The 27,011-nt window shown below is 35.1% G+C and overlaps 1 protein-coding gene across 1 annotated transcript in view; it reads left to right on the forward strand.

The window, feature by feature from the left end:
* zcchc7 (zinc finger, CCHC domain containing 7) overlaps positions 1-27,011 on the forward strand; it is an 81,793-nt gene that overhangs the window by 40,457 nt on the left and 14,325 nt on the right. The window contains exons 4-7 of the mRNA XM_073842763.1: positions 16,535-16,593; positions 16,753-16,878; positions 19,453-19,623; positions 22,809-22,844. Coding sequence (XP_073698864.1) covers positions 16,535-16,593; positions 16,753-16,878; positions 19,453-19,623; positions 22,809-22,844 — 392 coding nt within the window. The remainder of the gene's footprint in view (positions 1-16,534; positions 16,594-16,752; positions 16,879-19,452; positions 19,624-22,808; positions 22,845-27,011) is intronic.

Genomic DNA, 27,011 nt, shown 5'->3' on the forward strand with positions numbered 1-27,011 from the left:
TCCGCGCCTGACATCTCTTAGCCTTTTTTAATCTCTTTTTGTTTGATGGAATTTAATGTGACTGTTTAAAAATTAGACATATCGTCTCAGTCGGCGTTTATTAGTAACGCTAAGCCATAGTAATGAAACTGAAATCACCCTTTAGAAAAATTACTTTGGTTTTATTAAAGCAACACTAAATAATAACGGTATTTAGACAGAAATGTTCATGCTAATTCATACTAAATAATCTGTTAGGGAACTGAGAGAATATACTTTTTATTGACACTTTAGCCTGCTATTTATTTTTATTGAAACCATTTAAGATTTTTAAAAAAGAAAGCATTTTTAATTCACTGAAAATACCACAAATGTGACCGTGTAGCACAAAACCAGTCATAAGGGTCAGTTTTTTTGAAATTTAGATTTATACATCATGAATAAATAAGCTTTCAATTGATGTATGGTTTGTTAGGATAGAATAATATTTGTCTGAGATACAACTATTTGAAAATCTAAAATCTGAAGGTGCAAAGAAATCAAAATATTGAGACAATCGCCTTTAAAGTTGTCCAAATTAAATTCTAAGCAATGCATATTACTAACCAAAAATTACATTTTGATATATTTACAGTTGGAAATTTGATGAAACATGATTTTTACTTAATATCCTAATGATTTTTGACATCAAAGAAAAATCTAGGTTTTTTCATAAATACTTATGGCTGGTTTTGTGGTCCTGGGAAACAAATGGTTAGAATAATAAATAATAAACACACAAAATAAAGAAATAAAAGCATGTGTTGATAATCATGCCAAACTAACATTGTTTCTTTATAGATTTTAATTGTAAGTGGATTTTGTCACTTGTTACTTTTCTTTTGTATAAATATATCTGTAGCTAATAATGGTCTCACAACAAATAAACTGTGTCTACTATTCTTGATTTTTCTCCAATAACTAGTTTTCTGTTTTCCAACTTTGTAGGAAATAAAAACTAAGGGTAAATATGTCTTTATTTTATGCTTCCTGTTTACCAACAGGGGATTTAGATTTTTGTTGAAGTATTCCTTGATGCTCCGTTTGTGGAAACGCCACATTTGTAGTGTTTGTTTCAATGCAACGGTTATTTTTACGCATGCTGCCTGCTGTCAATCTGGTGGAACTGAACCCCACCCAAACTCATATTTTATTCCAGGTTGTCCGAGCTGAACAGTGCAGTCCTCCCAGACCCCCCCGTCGACTTTTTTCTTTGATCTCTTGTGGGAAGAGTAGAAATAATTCCTATTGTCTTTCATTATAATTCAAGACTGAGAGATATCATTTTTAATAATGCCAGCTTTATGTTTCCTAATCTAATTTGTGTGGTTATATTTAATGCGTATGTGCGTGTGTGTGTCTTCTGTTCCCACCTGTTTTATATCCATCCTATATTGTTACCCCCTTGCCTAAAGTCCAATGATGGGCTTCGGGCGGAAAAGGAAAAAAAAAACAAATTAGAATCTTAAAGCGCTATTATTTAATTACCCCAATGGCTATGGATTTGCGGTATGTGTGTGTGTGTGTGTGTGTGTGTGACTGAAGAGGGCGATAGAAAGGGCAGGATTATTCTGGTTTTTCAATTTACAGAAGCCCCACTGCCCACACACACCCCCTAACACCCCAGACCCATAACATGCACACAAACACACACACACACACACACACACACACACACACACACACACACTCTTCATCAACCCCCCCAACCGCTGGAAGATAAAACTGCATTATGGTAAATTCCACTTAATGACAAATTTTTAATTTGCTGAACATGGCTGTCTCTCGCATCCCTTGTGTGTGTGTCTGTGTGTGCACGTTCACGTTTTAGTGAGTGAGTGAATGAAAGGGAGGCCTAATTACAGTGTGGGTTGGATGGGAGGAAGAAAAGCCCTCCTGCCCTCCTCTCCTCCTATCACGGCGATAAGGGAAAGGGAATGTAGCCGATTAATGATGGTGTTTATCTCTTTTCATATAATAACAATCATGAAAAGTCGATCTGCCCCTCAGCCTGATAGAAAAACACTCCCAGAGGAGAATTTTCATCAGGATGAAATTGAAGTCGCAAGCTAGTGGTTTTATTAAGTATTTAATTTTTGCTTCTCGTGTGTTTATACGTACATAGACGCAGAAGAAAAACCAAAGGTTTGGAATATTAAGTCTGCTTGTTGTGTGATGGGGATGTTTGGGGATGATTTTAAAACACACAGCAAGCTGTGGAGACTCTACAGGCAGAGTCTTTTAGATATAGGATACGTTCGTATAGAAGATAAAGTTGTCCGCAGATTAGAATGTCCATGTTTTAAAAGCTAGCCAATATTTTGAGACTGCAGTCAGTGATTCTGATAGGAATATAATGTTTAAGAGCCCCTTTTACCAGCAACATGTGCCAGCAAAATGCACAATTTATAGACAATTTTCATTTGACCTGCATATTATGCTGACAGTGTGACACAAAACCGAAGTCGAAAGTATCACTTTTTTTGTAGCAATAGCTAACAGTACATTGTATAAGTCAATTTTTTTCTTTTATGCCAAAAATCTTTAGGATATGAAGTAAGGATCATGTTCCGTTCCATGAAGAGATTTTGTGAATTTCCTACTGTAAATAAATCAACTTAACTTTTGATTAGTAATATGCATTGCTAAGAACTTCATTTGGACAACTTTAAAGGCGATTTTCTCAATATTTAGAATTTTTTGCATCGTCTGATTTCAGATTTTCAAAAAGCCAATAATCACATCAATGGAAAGCTTATTTATTCAACTTTCAGATGATGTATAATTCTCAATTTTATAAAATGAACCCTTATGACTGGTTTTGTGTTCCAGGGTCTTCTGATACTGTGAACTTTGTGTTTGGAATAGACTATTTTTAACGGTAAAAGGCTAAAAATTATACAGTAAAAACCTATGAATTGTTAACGGCAAGTTCCCTTACAATATACGGTGAAACACTAATATACATTATATGTAATTTTACTGTAAAATATTGTATTTGGAAATGGAAAAAGAGTGTACATATTTCACATTTGATGTTTTTTTCTTACCAGTTATGTTTATTAGGGATGTATGTTACGTCTTATGTTGTTAAATTAATGTTTATTGCATTATTTTTGTATTGTGTGTTACCATGATAGTGTTTAGTATTTGTGTGAATGACACAGCGCACATTCTATATATATTAGTCTTTTCTTTCTCAGCTTGTGAAAAAGCTGCTTGTGATAAGTTTTGGTTCATCATGTGACTTTCTCATCACCACCTGCTTTTGGTGCTTATTAGTGTAATACAAAGGTACTAAACAGATTTCAGAACTGTAGTAGGTTGGCATACTAACATTATATCAGTTAGTGAAATACTAGTAGTTAAATCCATAAAACTTAAAATGTTGCCACTGTATTTTTGTTTACAGTAAAATTCTTGCAACCACAGCTGACAGTTTTTTACTGTAAATTTGATGTTTTTTTTTTGTTTTTTTTACAGTAAGACTGAAAGTGTTTCTTCACAGGAAATGTGAATGTGATTTAACCACAACATTGTGACTGGTAGTAATGATGTTACTTTATCTTACATACATTTAGTAACCGGCTATATCCTATACTAGCTCCAAAACTGACTAATCAAGTGACAAATCAATAGTATTTAGCACATATAAACATAGGCGTGGTGTTTTAGTGCTGGTATGATTTGTATGGTAGGGCAAGCTGTGGACACTTTTCTCTGGTGGGCTCTTGAAGGAGGTTTGTCATAGACTGTAACATGTGACTAATCGAGACGGAGATGTGCATGTGCACACAAGCTGTTTCTATCGATGCACTTGACTGCCAGTACTTTCCTTAGATCGAGTATACATTATTTGCATATCGTATTTTTTTTTTTTCAGTTTTTTTTTTTTCATTTCTTTCTTACATTAGAGGATTCAGATAACTTTAATCACTCCTGAAAAAATAAATGTTATTTATTTAAAAAATGGCATTTAAAATCTTAGTTGCGAATGTTTACAGTGCATAATAATTCTGTGTATTATGTCTTTTTTATTTACTTTTTAGTTTCATGTCATTATAAAACCCTTAAAGGGATAGTTTACCCAAAAATGAAAATAACCACATCCTTTGTTCACCCTCAAGCCTTCCTAGATGTTTATGACTTTCTTCTTTCAGACTACAATCTGAGTTATATTAATGTCCTGGCTTTTCCAAGCTCAATCATTTTAAAGATTTTGAAGCAAAAAATGCTGTCCATACATCATAAAAAGTGCTCCACATGGCTGTGGGGCGTTTATAAAGACCTTCTAAAGTGAATCAATGCATTTGTGTAGAAAAATATCCATATTTAAAATGTTAGTGTAAAGTGTAATACCTAGCTTACGCTGTCGTATGTTGTATTCATGAGAAATTGCTGTTCAAGCTCCTAAAAATGACAAAATCAACACAAAAGTAGTCCAGATGACTTAAAATAATAATTGTTATTGGAATAATTTTTATTAAATTAAATGAATAAACACATTTTGAGTCTTCATATAGCTTATAGCTTTGTGTTAGGGATAGACTAAAACAGACCAAAGGTTTTTATTTACAGAAAACATTGTGCTTTAAACCTGAATGCAATTTGAGAGCTATATTGTGGAAATAGACATTTGGATTAGTTTTTAGTCCATTATGGAGCTGGACAGGCCTCTTGCCACTGTTCTGAAACAAGCAGCATCAACATTCTTCAGAATTTCTCCTTTTGTGTTCCACTAGGAAGGAAAGTCATACGAGTTTGAAATGACATGAGAATAAATAATGCCAGAATTTATTTTGGTGAGCTCTTGGATGGACTGTATCTTTTTTTTTTTTTTTGATGGTTGAAGGCTTTGTTTTTGTTTTTTCATTAACTTGACATCAGATTACCAAGTACAAAGAGTCATGTTGAGTGTGTGCATGTGCTTTTCTCAATCCCATGTGACTCTCTTCCCTTATCTCCTGTCACTTACCCGTCTGCCACTCTGATTGGAGCGTATGGTTGCCGTGTGGTTGCCGTGCTGTTGCCATACCGCGCCCCGCTGGGCAGTAATTGGGCCCCCTCTGGGTTGCAAGAGGCAATGGTACGTTGACAGACAGGTTTGGCCACCTGCCCCACCTCCCCCTTTAAACGGAGAGTCAGGAATGCCAGGAGCATGGCAGCACGTACCGAGTCTTGGGTATGGGGCACCGATTTGGCCACATGCCCCAGTACCATGTTGTACTACCTGCAGAGTTGGTGTAATATGAACTGATTGGCAGATTGTTTGGCAGACTTGGGGGTATCCTTAATGTACGTCTTCATTGACAAGCGTTACCTGGCTGTCCAAATGAGGACTTTTATTTCTCTATTTTATGTTTTCATATAAATCTAATTATAATTACTACTGACACTGTAGTTCATTTATGTAAGTGAGGATAGCAAAATAAAGTAAACTGTGACACATTATACCCAAAAATTCTTTAAACAGTGGAGACAATTATTTAGACACTTAATTGTTAAAGGAGAAGTTCACTTCCAGAACACAAATTTACAGATAATGTACTCACCCCCTTGTCATTCAAGATGTTCATGTCTTGTTCATGTCACAGGGTCAGTACTTCTGCAGCGATGTAGCATGATTTTTAAAATGATTTTTGAGGTTGAGGGAGAAAATAAGATGGGACATTTTCGACATACCCTAACTGTCTTGAACAGTCCAGACAGAGCAAGACAAGACGAGTGTTTGAGGTTAAAAAGTATATAAATTGTATTTAATAATAATAATAATAATAATAATAATAACCGATCGTTTCGCTAGATAAGACCCTTCTTCCTCAGCTGGCATTGTTTACAACCACATTTGGGATTGTTTGAAGCTGCATTTAAACTACATTTTGGAAGTTCAAACTCAGGGCACCATAGAAGTCCACTATAGCAAACAATCTGTGATAATGTGTGAAAATTTTGGTTTGGCTGTACATTTCTTCTGAAAATCTGCAAGATCTTTATTTACTGTTTAAAAGAGGGATCATAAAGTGATTTGTATGTAAAAAATGTGTATGATTTGTATGTAATTCATTCCATAAACACCCTCTTGATGCACCAAACGTCTTTGCTGTTGGGACAACTTTTTGAGAAATTGTTACACTTTGCATACTTATTCAAGCATATTCAGTAGTTCACTCCCAGAACAAAAATTTACATTTAATGTACCCTCTTGTCATCCAAGATGTACATGTCTGTCTTTCTTCAGTCATAAAAAAATTGTTTTTTGAGGAACACATTTCTATAATGGACTTACTATGGTACCCCCGAGTTTGAACTTCCAAAATGCAGTTTAAATGCAGCTTCAAAGCTCTAAATGTTCCAACTCGAGTGAGAAGGATCTAGCAAAACAATCTGTTATTTTCTAAAAAAGATGTAAAATTCATATACTTTTAATACTTGTCTAGCTCTGTGTCAACTCTCATCTCATTTTCTTCTACAACTTCAAAATCATCCTACATCGCTGTTTTAGTTTTGCTTTTTTGTAAAGGGCCTTTGACCTTCTTTGCACGTTAATTTTGTAAACACTGGGTCGGTATACTTTTGCAGCGATGTGGGATGATTTTAAAGTTGGAGATGGGAATTTTTTGACATACCCTAACATGAACCGGAATAGAGAACATTGGTTTTCTAAAGGCGTCTGCAATAAACAAAAGGTGAACATTTATTAGAATATTATTTATTCAACTTGTTAATTTTTAAATTTTCTGAGTTCATTTTTGGGTCAAAACAAGCCAATCACTGGGTTTATCCATATTTTACCTAGCGCTGGGTTATTTTTTATTTATTTATTTATTTTATAAGTAGTTAGTAGTTACCTATAAGTAGTTATTTATTTATTTATGGAACTGTAGATGCTAAAAAAGAACAAGGGTCACATGCAAGGGTTGCATGATTGTTTAATAAATTCTGTTTGTATGCTTCTCTGGTAAAGTCGAGGCATACAAGTTTGGAATGACATGAGGGTGAGTAACTAATGACAGAATTCAGATTTGGGCAAACTATCCCTTTAAAAACAATATCATAACAGAAACTACAATAAAATTGTTTGTGTGTGTGCGTGTGTATGTTGCAAAGGTGGTCCAAAGTTGTGAGTGTGCAATAGAGATATCAGTGTAATCCATGTTGCAAGGCTCCACAGCAGTGCTGCAAACATGAAGACTGAGCATGAAATGAAATGAAATGTGCCACTGTAATCCATAATCGACCTGTACATGATGTATTGACCGAGAGGGAGATCTCTCTCTCTCTCTATCTCTCTCATTTCATCTCTGTCTCAACATGTCTGTCTCTTTCTGCTTGATTTCATGTCCTGGTCCTCTCTTCCAACATGTTCTGTTTGTGATCCAACCGGATGCTTGAATTTAGTCGAGTGTGAAACGCTAGCGAGTATGTTTGTAAGCACGCGTATCTCCAGTCTCTTGTAGTGAGGTACCTTTGTGTGTGTGTGTTTTGTCTTTGAAGTGTGGCGTTGTTACACACTGTTTGGTTTTCACACTCACATTCACCACTGCTCACCTAACTCACTGTGGTCTGTTCACGGACCATGATGCATTTCACTTCACCGCTCATTTGAATTCTGCCTTCCGTCTCCTCTGTCAAGTAGAGTTTAATTGCCCGTGTGGATGTAAATCTGGCGTCTCTGATACAAAGACAAAAGTTTTGAGAATATAGAATGGTGTGAACAGAGAGAACCGAGTTGTGAATTAGTAAATGCTGCTCATGTGAGAAATAAGTGTTTGAATCCAGCTCGCAACATTTTACATTCGTATTCCCCATTCATTTCCTGTTTTCTCTCTACTATCATTTCCATAAAAATAGCGAAAAGACCATAAAAATAATGAAGAGAGTGAAAGGGCTGCACAGAAGGTATGAAAGCGATTTGGAGGGATGGATTCTGACAGGAAATGAGAATGAGCGAGGAGATTATTTAGCTGATGAAGGAAGTGGAGGAACAGGAGAATGGAGGCCTGGACGAGAGAAAGACATGCCTTTGGTCAAGCAGGCGCGAACGCTGTGTGTGTGTGTGCGTGTGTGCGTATGTGTGTTTGATCACTCTTTGATTGGATTAAGGTCTGCTCCAGGCAGGGTGAATAGGGACGTAATGCATTTGCTCCGTGGTCCATGTCAAGTATTTGTCAGGGGGTCTGTGAAGGCTGCTGACCCCCCATGTCTGCCCTTCTGTGGGGAATCTACCCTTCTCTGTATCGCTAGTCTCGCGTAGCCAGACCTTTCACTAAACGGCAAAGGCTCTGGTCCACATTGCAGCTTATTCTAGCCAAGAAACGCCCACTTAGACAGGAAGAGAAAGCGACCAGCCACAGTTCGTTTTGCATGCCATTTGGAGGCGGGTTTATCTAAAACAGATTAAACCAGAGTGGCCAAAAAAGTAATTAAAATAATGCTGTGGAATTTCTATGATGGGTTATATGGGAAACACTAGATATAAAGTGGAATATTCAGTTCTGCTTGTGAACTTATTATTTAGTGCCTCAATCAGTCTCTGAATATTATTTGAAAATTGTTATCGAATAATGTTTAACTTGGCAAACCTTTGCGAATCAAGTGATTAGTTATTTTTACAAAAGCAAAAATTTCCAAGAATATCTGAAGTCAAAAGTTTACATAGACCTTGCAGAATCTGCAAGATGTTAATTATTTTACCAAAATAAGAGGGATCATACAAAATGCATGTTTTTTATTATTTAGTACTGACTTGAATAAAATGTTTAACATAAAAGACGTTTACTTGTAGTCCGCAAAAGAAAATAATAGCTGAATTTATAAAAATGACCTTGTTCAAAAGTTTACACTTGATTCTTAATACTTTGTTGTTACCTAAATGATCCACAGCTGCGTTTTTTCTTTTTTTTTTCTTTCTGTTTAGTGATACAGTTGCGATCAAAATTATTCAACCCCCTTGACCTGCAAGACATTTTGCTGCAGAGAACAAAATTTTGTGAAAACAATTCAACAAAGGCATCAGTACACTATTAGAGAAAGTTTATTCATACACATTTGAGTAATTTTGAGAATGTAAGTTGATGACTAATGAAAGAAAAATAAATTGGCTCTAAATGTTCATGTTCAAAATTATTCAACCCCTGTTCAACATTGCTGTTTTTTAGTCAGTTATTTTTATGGTGGGGAACAAAATTGTCTTAAAACACAATAAAGCCTTTAGAAACACTATTTAAAAACAGAATGAGCTTGAGCTGTTACACATTCATACAGTTAGTCCATGCATGTGCTGAAGTTGAGTAGCAAATAATGGTAAAGTCAACAGAGCTCTCACAAAAGCTATAGAGAAGAAATTGTTTTATTATATTATAAAGTCTAAGGCTGTATGAAGATTTTCAAGACATTTAAAAGTCCCTAGAGACACAGCTGGCAGCATTATTCTTTAGTTTAAAGTGTGTTGCACCAGAAAACCTTTGAGGGTGTTGAACAAAAAAACACAATATCATAAAATGTTTGATCAGAGCAACTGAGAAAAACCTGCAAAGTACAGCCAAAGACTTGCAAGATGACCCAACGAAAGGAGGAAAAACATTTCAATGCAGAGCACAAGATGAACACTAGACAAGTATGGCCTTCATGTTGTGGCATCTTGCCGAATACCATTCTTGACCAAGAAGAACAAAAAGACCGACTTGAACATCCTAAAATTGATCTGGATAGACCTGTGGAGTTCTGGAAGAATGTTTTTTGGAGTGATGTGACCAAACTGGAACTTTTTGGACCCATGGATCAGCGGTATGTCTGGTGCAAAAAAGGCAAAACTTGTAAGCAGAAGAACACCATCTCCATTGTCAAACATTGAGGTGGATCAGTCCTGTTATGGGGTTGTTTTACTTTAGCAGGAAGTGGAAAACATGACTGTATGAAGGACATCCTGGATTCTTTGAAGTATCAGGGCATTTTTACAAGAATTGTGATGCCTTTGGTGCAAAGGCTGAAGCTATTAATCAATTGTCTTTCCTGCAGGACAGTCATCCCAAAGAACACATCCAAATCTACTTAAGCTTGGTTCAGGGATCAGTCATAGAATGTTCTTGAGTGGCCTGTTCAGTCTCCAGATTTAATTCTCATTGAAAATATTTTGTTGAATTTGAAGAAAGCAGTAGCAATGTGAAACTAAATATTATCAGTGGTCTAAAAGCTTTTTCAGGCGAGGAATGGGCCAAGATTGCAGTAGAGAGGTGACAGAAGCTTCTAAACACTTTCAAGCAGTGTTTATTGCTAGTTTTAAAGAATAAAAGATTCTGCACCAGATTTTACTTTTGGGGGTTGAATAATTTTGGACATGAACATTTAGAGACAATTTATTTTTCTTTCATTAGTCATCAACTTACATTCTCAAAATTACTCAAATGTGTATGAATAAACTTTCTCTAATAGTGTACTGATGCCTTTGTTGAATTGTTTTCTCAAAATGTTGTTCTCTGCAGCAAAATGTCTTGCAGGTCAAGGGGGTTGAATAATTTTGATCGCAACTGTAGTTGTTCACGAGTCCCTTATTTGTCCTGAACAGTTAAACTGCAGGCTGTTCTTCAGAAAAATCCTTCAGGTCCCACAAATTCTTTGGATTTTCAGCATTTTTGTGTATTTTAACCTTTTCCAACAATGACTGTATGGTTTTGAAGTCCATCTTTTCACACTGAGGACAACTGAGGGACTCATATGAAACTATTACAGAAGGTTCAAACACTCACTGTGGGGTGTAAACTTTTGAACAGAATGAAGATGTTCATTTTTCTTATTTTGCCTAAATCATATTTTATTTAATATTTTATTTAGTGCTGTCAAATCGATTAATCGCGATTAATCGCATTCAAAAAATAAAAGTTTGTATTTACATAATACATGTACTGTGTGTACTGTGTATATTTATGTACATATAAATATACACAGTACACATATATTATGTAAACAGACTTTTATTTCGGATGTGATTAATTGCGATGAATCGATTTGACAACACTAATTTTATTTAATAGTTCTAAATTATACTAAACTAGCTGAATTCATATGAATTAAGACAGACAAAAATGTATTGCATACTTAAATATTACTGGTCTGTGTTTGATACTCGAACTTTGATACGATACAGAAATGTGATAAAACCTCATCTACACTACCATTCAAAAGTTTGGATCGGTAAGATTTGTAAATGTTTTGTAAAAGTCTGTTTTGCTCACCAAGGCTATATGTGACCCTGGACCACAAAACCAGTCATAAGGTTAAATTTTACAAAACTGAGATGTATATATAATATGAAAGCTCAGTAAATAAGCTTTCTATTGATATATGGTTTGTTAGGATAGGACAACATTTGGCCAAGATACATCTATTTGAAAATCTGGAATCTGAGGGTGCAAAAAAAATCAAAATCCTGAGTAAATTACCTTTAAAGTTGTCCAAATTAGGTTCTTAACAATGCATATTACTAATCAAAAATTACATTTTGATATATTTACATTAGGAATTTTACAAAAAATCTTCATGGAACATGATCTTTACTTAATTTCCTAATGATTTTTGGCATAAAAGAAAAATCAATAATTTTGACCCATGCAATGTATTTTTGGCTATTGCTACAAACATACCCCAGCGACTTAAGACTGGTTTTGTGGTCCAGGGTCACATATTTATTTGATTAAAATACAGTAAAAACTGTAAAACTGTTTTCTTTTTTAAAACTGCAGTTTATTCCTATGACAGCAAAGCTGAATTTTCAACTCAAAGCTAAGTCTTCAGTGTCACATGATCCTTTAAAAATAATTTTAATATGCTGATTCTGTGCTTAAAAACATTTTATGATGAATAGAAAGTTGAAAAGAACAGCTTTTATTCAAAATGGATTTTCTTATTCTAACAATGTAAACAAACAATGTAATACATTCTTACTGAATAAAAGTATTTCTTTCATAAAAACAACTTTTGAATAGTAATATGTTAGCCAAATAGGTCAAGTTGTCCTGAAACATTTACATTGATGACATTTACACTGATCCATCAAGCTGTCTATATTGTTGAGCCCTGCAATAAGAACCAAAAGTGGGACTGAACATGAGCAACTTCTCCTGTCCCTCTTTCCCTCTCTTAAATGTACACCCTCATACACAAAGGTACACGGGGTCGCACACACTCTGGCTCCATTGTTATGTATGGCTGTGTTAATCTGACTGCTGGCCTCTCTTCCGCTCTCTTTGTCCCCTCCGCCAGCCCAGTGGCAGAAGTCAACAGCACCGCACAAAGGGCCCGCAAAACTGGTTAACGGCGGGGCCTGCTTGAGGCTTTGATCAGCTTTTTTAGGGTTCAGTCCCATGTTCCCCCTCCCTGTGCTGGGGAGTCTGCTGGAGGAGGCTGAATGGTTACACTTGAGGGAGGTTGTTAAGGGAGACGAGTGCGGAGAGAGGTGCTTAGGATGGATGCGTGTGTCACTGGTTTGGTATGGGATGTTATGTGCTGTCGATACAAACACAGTACCCCGATTGCTTGCTTCAAGGGCAAAAATGAAAATTCTATCATAGTTTACTCACTCTCTTGTAGTTCCAAACCCATAATACTATTGTTAATTTTCAAAACACAACTGAAGATAATTTTTAATTTTAATAAAACCTGGGAGATGTCTGCTCCTCCACTGAAAGTCCATTGCCCCAAAACTTTGATGATTTAAAAAGTTGGTAAAAGTAAGCCATGTGATTTACCTGGTTGGCCTCACTTTATATTAGGTGGCCTTAACAACTATGTACTTACTTACTTCAAATAAGTACAAAGTACTTATTGTATGCATATTGTATTGCAAAAACACTTTGGCTGCTATTGAGGTGGAATACGGCTAAGATTAGGGACAGGTTTGAATATGGGTAGGTTTAAGTGTGGGTTAAGGTGTAAGGGATGGGTCAACAGTGTAACTATATATGTAAATACAGAAATTAATTACAGATGTAATTACATGTATGTATTTTTTAAATAGAAGTATGCAATATTGTATCGATCTGTAATATGTTTCTCTGCCTCTAAAATTACACCTAGGCCACATGAGAAGAAAAAATAATATGAATAGCCACAAAGCTATTTAACATAATTTTAAGATACTGTTGTAAGTGATTTAGGCTCTCTAAAAACTGAATGCCATTTAGCAGTAATATAACTGTGAATAACCAATAAACTTGAAAAAGGCATTGACGTACTTGTAGATTCTCTTGAGGGTGAACTTGATCTTCAGCAGCTTCCCTATTTGGGTAGACACTGTAGTGTTTTGACCATTGATTATATATTCAAAATCAAGGTCTAGATCTTTTATGGTATTGAACACCTCATTTTCTCGATCCAGTCAGTTCAAATCAATCAATAGCATCCTGCTCAACCTTTTTTTCCCCCCTCACTGAATATTCTGCTTCATTTGGAAATATGTCTCATTACAAATGCCTTGTTCAATATTGGTAGCCTCAAATTCCTTCAAATGCATTGTACATGCAAAAATGGCAAGCTAATAGTCAGACGTCTGGCTGAGTGAGCCTACAGTAATGGTATTTAATAGATCAGTCTAAACAAGTCCATATAATTCCTAGAGAAAATGATCTGTTAGCATTCTTATTCATGTCAAAGGCTCTTGGTCGGTTGCTGCTTGACCCCAAGTATGCAATCTCAGATATGATATGGCTCATGGGTGGTCATCTGTTTTGAGCCAATTAACCAAAATGACATCAAAGGACATGACAGCACCAGTCTGTTTGGATCATGTTGGGTTTAAACCTATAACCTGACCTAATCTTTAACCACTATAATGGCACCATCAATATATTAAAATGTTTTTTTTAAGGATCATGTGACATAGAAGAATGGAGTAATTGCTTCTGACTATTCAGGTTAGCTATTGCAGGAGTATATTAAAATAAAAAAGCAGTTAAAGAAATACTTTTCAACTGTATTTGATCAAATACAATTAAAGTCAAAAGTTAGCAAAATCTGAAAATGTTAATTGTTTTACCAAAATAAGAGGAGTATGCAAAATGCATGTTATTTTTAATTTTGTACTGACCTCAATAAGATATTTCATATAAAAGATGTTAACATATAGTCCACATACTTGATTTTCAAAACTGTGTTGTTACCTGCGTCAGCCACAGCCCTTTCCAACAATGACTGTATGATTTTGAAATCCATCTTTTCACACTGAGGACAACTGAGGGACTCATATGCAACTATTACAGAAGGTTCAAACACTCGCTGATGCTTCAGAAGGAAAAACTATGCATTAAGAATTTGAAGATCAGGGTATATTTAACTTATTTTGTCTTTTGGGGAACATGTAAGTATCATCTGTAGCTTCTGAAGGGCAGTACTAAATGAAAAAAATATTATATTTAGGTAAAAGAAGAAAAATGTACACATCCTCATTCCGTTCAAAAGTGTACTCTCTCTTAATGCATCATTTTTCCTTCTGAAGCTTCAGTGAGCATTTGGACCTTCTGTAATCGTTGCATATGAGCTTGTCAGTTGTCCTCAGTGTGAAAAGATGGGTTTCAAAATCATAGTCATTGTTGGAAAGGATTAAAATACACAAAAATGCTGAAAAACCAAGGACTTTTCTGAAGAAAAGTTTAACTGTTCAGGACAAACAAGGGACTCATGAACAACTATCACTGAAAAAAAAAAACATGTAAACTTTTGAACAGGGTCATTTTTATAAATTCAACAATTATTTTCTCTTGTGGACTAATGTAAACATCTTTCATGTGAAATATAGTGTTCAGGTCAGCACTAAATAAAAAAATACCTTGCATTTTGTATGCCCCCTCTTATTTTGCTAAAAGACTTAACATTTTGCAGATTCTGCAAGGTGTATGTAAACTTTTGACTTCAACTGTAAATGCAGCCTTGCTTCTTCCATAAATTCTGAATGGTATTGTATATTGATTGTGACATTCTTTGTGGCCTCTTGTTTACTTCAGACCTGGCTAAAAGAATTTTCCAAGGAGGATCCTATTAACAAGTTTCAGTAGCAGTTTAGTTCAGGGCTGTGATTCAGCTGTGAGAGGAACACTTAGAAAGAGTCCCAGACAGTTTGTGTTTTGAGATACGCCTTCACATGGCCTGTTCCCTACACACAGAGTACTCTTGAAGTCAGAATAGTGTCTCAGTCTCTTTCTCTCTAATGGGAGCTTGTGTTCATGGTTAATTAGTTTCTCCTACACATCCGTTTTGTTCTCCATGGACCCGACGCTGGTGGCCGGGCGCACGCCAGCTTTCTTCTCTCTCAGACTATTAGTCAGCTGGAATTCATTAAAACACGCACACACTGATGAAGTTGCACCCTGCGCGCACACCTCTTATTTTTATTTGTTGGTTCTATGTTAATTAGCATACCTATGAGACGTACAAGTAGCATCTGTCGCTATTCCGCTATTCCACTATTCCCCCCTCCCTTGCTCTACTTTCCATCCCTCCATCTCGGTCTCGCTATATGGAAAGCGAAAGGTTTTTTGTAATGTTGAATATGGCTTACTCTCTAGCGCCCCCTTTGGTGGTGGCGTATATTTTGTGTTGATGCCAATTGGGGAAAAACTCCACATACTGTTTTAAGTGTATAAGCAGGGATTTGATGTGAAAACTGGGTGGATTTATGAAAATATTCCTAATATTCATATGAGAAGTACATTATAGTATCTTTGGTGTGTGTGTGTGTGTGTGTCATTGTGAATAGGCCTGGCAGGATTACCATAGTGAGGTCCTCCTTTCTCTGGCTTTGTGTGATTGCTGGGCCGTGACTGACGAGGCATTTCCCCCACGTAGAGACACGGAGGTGTGTGTGTGTGTGTGTGTGTGTGTGTGTGTGTGTGTGTGTCTGAGAGAGAAAGAAAGAAGGGGGGCATCGGGATTAAAGGAAATGTTTCCTGTTTATTGTGCTGGGGGTCCTCGGGGATGTTTGGGGGGCATTGTTGCGATGTGTTGGGTGTGTAGATTTAAAAAGCAAACACGTTGATGAATGAACGTATATGGTTTGTTTTTATAAAAACCATTTGAATTGTTTTGTGTTTAAGTGAATATCTATAATTGTGTGTGTTTTCTTTTTGCCTGTGAAAATATGAATTCAAATTTTGTTTCATGAATCAGTATAATTTTTCAGTACAATTAGTATCAGTATGACCCTGGTCAGCTCCCCGTAAGGTGTTTTGTGAATTTTCATTACTTTGTATTCAGTTTTCAGTGTTTTGTATGTATGTATGTATGTATGTGTGTGTGTGGTGTATTTTAATGCAGTGTGTGTTGATGTGCAGCTGTGTATTGCTGTAGTAACGGTCTCTCTGTCTCTTGAGAATGAGTTTAAAAAAAAAAAAAAAGGTCAAATTAGGGGAGTGGGCCTCTTGTACTATCCTCGCACACACATAATCACACACAATCTCTTATTAAAGTTTTAACTAATTTCATGAAGGTTTCAGTATGTTTTTCTTATGTGCTGATCTTTTTTTTGTAGAAAATTCAAATGTTGTAGAGAATAAACAGAACTGGGCTGTATCAGAAAGGGATAAGCAGGTAAGTTGGTGGTTTTTTTTTCTATTTTAAAGTAATAAAAAGATAATACTGTAATTTTATAAAAAATTTTATTAAACAGAAAATAATTGTTTTTAAAGATTGTCTTTCATATGAGGTGATTACCATTTTGTCTGTTTGTGTGTGTGTGTGTGTGTGTAGGCTCAGATCTCTAATAAAAGGGATGGCCTGAGGCGTGTCTCAAACCGTTACTACGCTGAAAAAACCATCAAGTGTCACAACTGCGAAAAGACCGGCCATCTCTCCAAAAACTGCCCTACACCACGGGTACGTCATTATCCATCCTTCAATCTGGCTACACTCCAGTCACCACTACACTCCATTTCCACTCAATGAACTGCTGACACCTATAGTACCGCATTAGCCAAACAAACTGTCAACTATACAGTTTAGCCACTCTTGCAAAATGCTGCGTTTGACCAATCAGAATCAATTTTTAGACAGTTGTATATAAATAAAAAGCATATGTAATTTAAATTCACTGGTATGTCAAAAGCAATTGCTATATGGGTATTTAATACACTACCGTTTTTGGGGTCAGAATGATTTTAAGAAAGAAGTTAAGACTTTTATTCAGCGCGGATGCATTCAATTTAAGTATTTTAAGTTAGGGCTGTCAAACGATTAATCACATCCAAAATAAAAGTTTGTGTTTATATAATATATAAGTCTTAAGTAGCAAGGGCATATTTGTAGCAATAGCCAAAAATACATTGTGTGTGTCAAAATTATTGATTTTTCTTGCCAAAAATGTTTTGGATATTAAGTAAAGATCATGTCCCATGAAGACATTTTGTAAATTGCCTACTGTAATATCAAAACTTAATTTTTGATGAGTATTATGCATTGCTAAGAACTTTAAAGGCGATTTACTCAGTATTTCGATTTTTTCCAACCTCAGATCCCAGATTTTCAAATAGCTGTATCTCTGCCAAATATTGTCCTATCCTAACAAAAGCTTATTTATTCAGCTTTCAGATGATGTATAAATCTCAATTTTAAAAAAAAATGTACTCTTATGACTGGTTTTGTGGTCCAGGGTCACATATGTGTGAGCACTTCATATGTTTATATATAAATACATACACTTACATGTGTATATATTTTATACATATATACTTATTAAAATATAATATGTAAATATAAAATTGTTCTTAATTAAATACAGTCAAACCAAAAATTATTCAGTCACCTTCAACATTATCTCATTATCTCACATTATCACCATTTATTCACTATTGTTTGGAAAATAAACAATAAAAAATGACAAGAACTCAGTTTCTCTTCTCTTGAACTTCTGGTAGACTGTCTCACAACTGAATTAGGTTGAATAGCTGTCAGCTCTCAGCTGTTAAATTTAAGCACACAATTAGATAATACCAATTTAGGTCGACCAATTACCAAGTAATGCTTAATTTTGTCCGGTCTGTGGTGTAAAGAGGTTGCATTAGCAATTAAAGAATAAACACTTAAGCCAAACATGATTAGGTCAAAGTGTCTGAATAATTTTTGATCCCAAATTTTTAACAGTTTTATTGGTAGTTCACTGTATGAAGAATTTTTGGATATAATGTCACAGTTTACTTTATTTTGCTATCCTCACTTACATAAATGAACTATAATGTCCTGCACTCGCTAGTAAAAAAATATCAAACATTTTGTCTGGTATCTGAACATTTTCCTAAATAATGTTTGGTTTGACTGTATATTATATTATTATGTAAACACAAACTATTTTATTTTATTATTATTTTGGTTACGATTAGTCACGATTAAACATTTGACAGCCCTATTTTAAGTATAATATCTTGTAGAATGTCATGATATATGTGACCCTGGACCACAAAACCAGTCTTAAGTCGCTGGGGTATATTTGTAGCAATAGCCAAAAATACATTGCATGGGTCAAAATTTTAGATTTTTCTTTTATGCCAAAAATCATTAAGAAATTAAGTAAAGATCATGTTCCATGAAGATTTTTTGTAAAATTCCTACTGTAAACATATCAAAATGTAATTTTTGATTTGTAATATGCATTGTTAAGAACCTAATTTGGACAACTTTAAAGGTGATTTTCTCAGTCTTTTTGATTTTTTTTGCATCCTCAGATTTCTGATTTCAAATAGATGTATCTCGGTCAAATATTGTCAGTTTTGTCAAATTTAACCTTATGACCAGGGTCACATATGCTGTTACCATACTATTCGGTCTACTTCCTTAATTAATATAAAAAATGCTATAAAAAATGTAATGTGTGTTTCTAGGCTACAAGGTTAAATTACCCTGGTTTAAACTATAACAAATTTCAGATTTGAGGATTGTTTTGTTCTTTTTTTATTTGTGACCCTGGACCACAAATCCAGTCTTAACTGTCAATTTTTCGAAATTGTGATTTATACATCATCTGAAAGCTGATAAGCTTTCCAGTGATGTATGGTTTGATAGGATAGGACAATATTTGGCCGAGATACAACTATTTGAAAATCTGGAATCTGAGGGTGCAAAAAAATCAAAAGATTGAGAAAATCACCTCTACTCCAGGTTTTGTGGTTCAGGGTCATATTTAATCTGTTTCGAAAATTGTTAATATTACTTGTGCAGACTTATTTGCACAATATAGCTGTAGAAACTGAGATATTTTATTGCTATTATTATTGTAATTACAAATCTTAGATATTCACCATAAAAGACACTTATAATTCTTAAAAAATAAGAAACCTAACCTAAAATTAAAATTTTCTGGTATAAATGCTTTAAAGACAATGTCATATGCTAACTTTATAGTGTTAAAGTTGTCCTTTTTGTGACTTGGAATCTGTTTGTGTCTGTGTTTATGAGCAGAAGTTGCCGTGTTGCTCATTATGTGGGCTTCGCGGACACTTAATGAGGACCTGTCCGAACCGTCACTGTTCTAACTGCTCGCTGCCCGGCCACATTTATGACGACTGTCTGGAGAGAGCTTACACGCACAAATGCTGCCACCGCTGTGGCATGACTGGACACTACTATGATGTGAGTAGTGCTATGTGTGTGTTGGTGTTGTGTAGACCATGGAGCTGAGATGTGTCTCTCTGTGTGTGTATTGAGTTCAGAGTGTATTGTGTTGCAGTGTGTGTGTTGCTTGTTTGTTTGTTTGTGTGTGTGTGTGTGTGTGTGTGTGTGTGTGTGTGTGTGTGTGTGTGTGTGTGTGTGTGTGTGTGTGTGTGTGTGTATCTATCTCTTGGGCCATTCTTTCTCTCATTAAGACAGACGCTTCACAGGCTGTGAGTGGGACACACGCTCCACTCGTCACCCCCAACAACAACCCCACCGAGAGAGACAGAAATGGGGGAGGAAGAGAAACAAGTTGAAATGATACTTTTAGAAACTGCAGGAGAGATGAAAGAAAACCGATTTTATAACTAGTTTCTTTTTTCTTTTAGCACTGATCTTGCATTGTTTTATTTTTTTCAGCAACTCACGCAATGAGCATTGAATTATTTAAGATCACATTACCTAAATAGTAGGCCTGCTTTTCTACTGCTGTTCAATGGTGTTTTTGAACGCAAGAACACATTCCCTCATCGTGAAAGCTAGTTAAGTTTGTTCATCTTCTGTTGTCTTGTGATTTGGAAACAGTTTTAATATAATTTTGGCATAGTTTTAATTGAAACGGAATTGCCCCCATTCATGCATAACATGACAAACAAACACATTTAGGATTCGGGTGCAGTTAAACAGTCCTGCTTCGAGATATTCTCCTGCGTTCTATTAGACAAAGTACAGTAAGTTGTTGTTCTGATCATCTAAACTCAGTAAGTTCTCACATCACAAGATAACAATCATTCCCATCATCCCTCTAAGACCTTTAATTGTTTGGGAATCTAGAATAAGCAGTAAGTATAGAATGCAAAGCCTAGTTGATCTTACTGGTTAACTGAACAAACAATTCTTCAGCTGCCGGCACAACATGACTTTTAATTATGCTTATAATCTATAATTACAGCAGTCTCAAAAACTGCTATGTGGCGTTTGTTAATGAACTCTGAGAGTTAACAAATATCAGTCCATTTACTTTACGGTTTCTGGTTTGCTGTAACGTACTTCTTCATAATGAATGACCGCAGTTCTTCATATTTACATATTTGTTACATGTTTGGGGTATGTAAATGTCAAGCAGTACATTTAGTTTGAACACGGTAGTCTAGTCGAGACACAAATATTCAGGCTGTCAATATTATTTTATTACTTTAAACCATTTTTTATTTTATTTTCTAATATAACTTTTTTTTCTCATGTTTTGTAACACTTCTTCGAAATTAAATGACTAATCACTCTGAAAACATGTTCCACTGCAAACACTATTTGTGTTTAATTTGCCACAATGCTCATTTGGATGTGAAAATGTGAACTTGCTTCAATAGTCTGATTTTCCTCAGTGTTAGACAGACTTCTATTTTCACGCTATTAAATCACTGCCTTTATTTAAGCTTATAAAAATGTAGTCATTTTTATATTTTAGTCAGTTTTATACAACCAATAGGCAGTAAACCTTCCTTATAAATAGAACAACACTGTAAGTGCTGCACTTTAATTCATGCCCAAAAAAAAGTCCCAAACAAGTCTGGACGTTAAAACACCAGCTTTGGTATTTGGCAGTATGAAAATATTTTTTTAATAGCTTCATTGCTGTATCGTCTTGTCACAGCGAGTGAGGGAAAGGAAAGCAGATTCTTAAAGATTTTGAATGCTTCCTTCAATACACTCAGCAGGGTAAACCCTACAGGGGGTTTCGAAGCCTCTGCCTTCCTCTTTGCCCAGCTCTCAGGTGGGGTTAAATGAAAAGCTAACTGTATAAATGAGTCCAGCTGCTGTGCCCTCAGCACTTTCAATTTTCAGAGAGATGTAGGAAGCTCAGAGGGCAAATGCACTAAACACCCTCGCTCGTGTCTGTTGAGGCGGCTTGAGCTGTCAACATTGCACCTCTTTTTTTTTATCTTGCTATTATCCTTTCCTTTTCAGTTTCTTTTTCCTTTTCCTTGTTCCATTTTTTTTCCTTTTCATATTCCATTTCTCGTCTCGTCTCGTCTCGTCTCGTCTCTTCTCTCATTGTTTCATCTTTTCTCTCATTCTCTCATCTTCTTTCATCTCCACTTCTTACATCCTCCTTATTTTTATATTGTACAGTGGTGGCCAAAATGATAAGCACACTAGTACTTTCACCTGCTTAAAATGGGTTTAAGTCAGTTATTTCTATATTTTGTTGTAGTGTGTCAGTAGGAAATATCAGTTTACATTTCCAAACATTCATTTTGCCATTAATTGTAATAATCCAGTGAGATTTTTGTTTGCACAAGGAGTCTGACAACAGCCAGAGCTCCACACAGAGATCTGATCTCATTATCATCCAGTCTGTCTGGAATGACATGAAGAAACAGAACAAACTGAGACAGACTAAATCCAGAAAAACTGTGGCAACGTCCCCAAGAAGCTTCGAGAAACCTACCTGCAAAGCTACAGTACTGTTAAAAGTTTTAGGCACTTGTGTAAAAATGAGGAATGCTGTTAAATCACGATTTGGTGTGATCATCCTTTGCGTTTAAAGCAGCTTTTGCCCTAGGTGCACTTGCACATAGTTTTTCTGGTAGCTTTGCAGGTAGGTTTCTCGAAGCATCTTGGAGACGTTGCCACAGTTCTTCTGGATTTAGTCTGTCTCAGTTTGTTCTGTTTCTTCATGTCATTCCAGACAGACTGGATGGTAATGAGATCAGGTCTCTGTGTGGAGCACTGGCTGTTGTTACACTCCTTGTGCAAACAAAAATCTGACTTTTTTTACAATTATTGGCAAAATGAATGTTTGGAAATGTAAACTAATATTTTCTACTGAAACACTACAGCAAAAGATAGAAATAACTGACTTAAAACCATTTTTAGCTAGTGAAAACGCTAGTGTTCGAATAATTTCGGCCACAACTGTATTTATGAATTTACTTTCATGAACTAGTTTTCCTTATGAAGCCTTCCAAAAACATTAACAAGTTTAGAATAGTTACTAACAAGAATAGTTTCTAAATTTAAATGAAGATAATAAAACAGTGCTTGAAAATATATAGTGCATCAATAAAGAAAATAAACATGTGACGTGTGTTTCTGGGCTGTCAGACTTTCATTTCATGTAAATAATGGATTTTCTCAATGTCTTTTTCTGTTTTTAACAGGCCTGCCCAGAAATCTGGAGACAGTACCACATTACGGTAAGCTTCCATGTGTTAATGTGTTCCACATATAAAATGTAAAGACAAGTTATGTGTGAATTCATACAGAGTCTGTCTGAGGGAATTCCAAGTGATCTTTTGTGTTAAACATCTCACATAATAGTCATTTGTGACAAAAGCAAAGATAACGGTCAAGCCAACACGCAATTTTAACCTCACATGTATATAAACGCACACATTCCTCATGAGCACCATTAGTTGTGATTGTGGCTTGCAGAGAAAAAGCTCCATGCGTCCCACTGGTTTTGCCTTTGTGTGAACGTGTATAAATGGTGGACTCCTGACGGTGTGTCTAAGCGGAGTAGAAATCAGCTTTCATTGACTACAAAGGGCTGCTTTAAAAACTAGCCTTGTGTTAAAGTGTATAAAGTCACTTAATACACCGGATTCAGAAAATGTCTCCGAGATATTTGTGCTTCTTTAAAATGACACCATTAGTTTACAAGAGTTTTATTGGGTCGTTGTGCACTTTTCTGAGTATTTGCATCTGTGTGTATGTGTTTTGTCAGAGAACAATCTGAAAGTGGTTAATTGGCAAACTCACTGAGCATTTTCTCCCCAAAGATCCACCAGGGTGAGAAGGCATGTGACAGTCACACACACAGCTAAACGTCAAGGGGCGCGCTGGAACATCTGCACGCACACACACATCCGCTCAGACTCCTGGAATATAGACCTCAGCCTAAGAGAAAAGAGCAGGTTGTTTGTCAATTAAAAGACGTGATAAAGCATGAAATGGGCTGCCAGCATCGCGCTGCGCCGAGCAGTCACTCGACCCGTCACACACACACACACAGTCTAATTAGCTAGGCTGCCTAATGAAAAGGCCAGATCGTTAGCGCTAGCCTGGTGCGCGGGGTGGCAGAGTGGAGACAGAGAAAAAAGAAAGGTGGGATGAAAAGAAAATGTTGCCTCTAGGGCTGTTAAAGAGCTGCGTCGGAGGGTTAAAAGTCTTTTAAAAAAAACGTTCTCACTTTCACTGCTTTTGCGCTGTTTGATTTCTTCCCTCAGTGTTGAATAAAAATAGTGTTTTCTGAGTTTGTACTGATATTATCTCTCTTTGTAAAGCGTTTCATGGTATCTGTTGTTTCTGCCAAAATATCGTAGTTATTCAAAGTTATTTTTTGTATAGTCTGGTACAGTAAAACTGTGGTAAATTCATGCTGGTGGGTCACAGTTTTATTCTTATTAAAGTTGTGGACTGCAAGGAAAAGGGTGAAATAAGTAAATATAATTCAGAAATAAAATGTAATTCACTAAAAAAAAATACAATAAAAAAAATCATTTACTGCAGTTAAACACAAATTTAGTTTTACAGGCTCTGATATTAGCTTCTGCTGCTGTTGCTTACTCTAATTGTTTAATAATATAATATAAATAAACAAAAATATAATATCAGTTTTCATATTCAGCACATGGACAGGCATATGCTTGGTGATATTAATGCATGTCTGAAATATATTCATTTTGAGACAAACACAAATTGTCTAATGAAATTTTACAGGCTCTGATATTATCTTCTGCTATGGTTCTATAATATATAATATCTTATATTTTAAATCATTTAAAAATTATGATTTCCTACAATTAAACACAAATTTTGTTTTGAATGCTCTGATATTACCTGCTGCTGATGTTCTATAATATAAAATATAAAAAAAATGTTTTTAAATAATTTCTTACAATTAAACACACATTTAGTTTTACAGGCTCTGATATTATCTTCTGCTGCTGTTCTATCTATAATATAAAATATAAAAATAAATGAATTAAAATAATAATTTCCTACAGAAACTTTACAGAGCTTTACAGGCTCTGATATCAGCTTCTGTTGCTGTTTTATAATGTAAAATATATATACAAAAAAAAAAATATATATATATATATATATATATATATATATTTTTTTTTTTTTTTTTTTTTTTTAATAATAATTCCTACAATTAAACACAAATTTAGTTTTAAAGACTCTGATATTAGCTTCTGCTGCTGTTGTCTAATTTACAATATTAAAAAAATAAAAAAAATAATAATTTCATACAGATAAAGACAAATTTAGTTTTACAGGCTCTGATATTAGCTTCTGCTGCTATTCTAAAATATAAAAAAATTATTAAAAATAATAATTTCCTTCAATTAAACACAAATTTAGTTTAACAGGCTCTGATATTAGTTTCTCCTGCTGTTCTATAATATAAAATATATATTTTTTAAATGTAAAAAATAATAATTTCCTACAATTAAACAAAATTAGTTTTACAGGCTTTGATATTAGCTTCCGCTGCTGTTCTATATTATAAAATATATGAAATATCCTTATCCTCCTTCCTTATAAATATAATAAAAAAAAGAATAATTTTCTGCGATTAAACACAAATTTTGTTTTACTGTGATGTCAGCTTCTGCTGCTGTTCAATAATATAAAATAAAAAAAATAATAATTTCCTACAATTTAATACAAATTTAGTTTTACAGGCTCTGATATTAGCGTCTGCTGCTGTTCTATAATATAAAATATATTTAAAAAGTAATTACAAAAAAAATGTCTACAATTAAACACAAATTTAGTTTAACAGGCTCTGATATTAGAAAATGTAAAATGTAAAAATTATACAATTAAAAAATTATAATTTCTGATATTAGCTTCCACTGCTGTTGTTTACTGTAATTGTTTTATAATATAATATAATATAATACAGTATAATATAATACAGTAAAATTATAATATCAGTTTTGATATTCAGCATGTGGATACTTTGTCGACAGGCTTATCCTTGGTAATATCAATGCATGTCTGAAATATATTCATTTTGGGACATTTGGGCTAAAAGGCCTTTTGCTGTCGCAGCGACTTGCTGTCCGACACCCTGCGCCTGCGTGGATGACATATGTGGACTTTGGTGAGTCTGTAGGCTTTATAATGGCGTAAAATAGCGTGTGATGGTTTCCTGCGGGTCCACTTGGTTCTGCTGGGCTGAGTCCATCTGCTTGTGCATTACTTTCATCCTCTGGGTCCTGCCCTGGTTCTGTTTGTGTGTGTAGGTACTTAAATTGAGTCACCCTCAACAGACGGTCTTTAAGGCCTTTAAACTATCCTGGAGTCTGGAGGGCTCAAAGTTAAATACAGTACAGATACCCCTGTGTGTGAGTGCGAGTGTGTGTGTGTGTGTGTGTCGTGCTTTGGGAGCTCTGGCCTGTCGCCCTATGCTAGGCCCAGTCAGGTGTGAAAAGGCATTCTGTCAGACCAGTCCCTTTCTACTGGGTCTGTTTATACTGTGTGTGTGTGTGTGTAAGTGGGTGGGTGGGTGGATGAGACCTGCACCTGTCTTCACTAACAAACAACCACTCAACTCTACTAAGTTTGCCACAAAACCCAAAGGAGACAGACAGAGAGAAGTGCGAGGGTTCACAGAAGCTATGCAAAAAGTGAAAGTTTTACAAAGCAAATGTGGTGTCTAGGCCACATTTTCTGTTTTTAATGATTATGCTGTTCATCTTAATGGCCACATTATTATATATTATGGTCACAACTTGTTTTACATCTGTATGAACATCAAATATTCTCTTTAAAATAGCAGTTTGAACACATTCTGTAAACACACACAAAGCTGGACACATTTTTATGATGGCTAGGTACATTTAGCAATGCGTTACAGAGCTTTTATGTTTTGGTTCAGATATTCCGGGTCTGAAGGGGATACGGATTCCAAACCTTTTAAGAGGATATTGGTGCGCAATTACCATTTTTAAAACTTCTTTTTAAAATCCCTTCTTTCCTCAAACTGATCAGCCTAGTAATCCTTTACACTGTAATGAAAATTAATTGAATCATTAGCATGAGTGAAATGTATGAGGGACATACAGTTCCGAAGTGATCAAGTGATTTTTAGAAAAAAAGTCAACGATGAACAATGAAGAGAAACGGTTTTGTTATTAATATAAACATTTCTGGATGTTATACAGCAATCCAGACATTGCAAGACCGAAACAAATATGGTCCAAAAACCTTAAATGAATTCAGTGTTAGCAGGAAATATTTCTTATTTTGTAAATGCGACCACTTTTTAAATTGAGATTTATACATTATCTGATAAATTAGCTTTCCATTGATGTATGGTTTGTTAAAATAGGACAATATTTGGTTGA

This window comes from Garra rufa, chromosome 6 (assembly GCF_049309525.1).
Source record: "Garra rufa chromosome 6, GarRuf1.0, whole genome shotgun sequence".
NCBI lineage: Eukaryota > Metazoa > Chordata > Actinopteri > Cypriniformes > Cyprinidae > Garra > Garra rufa.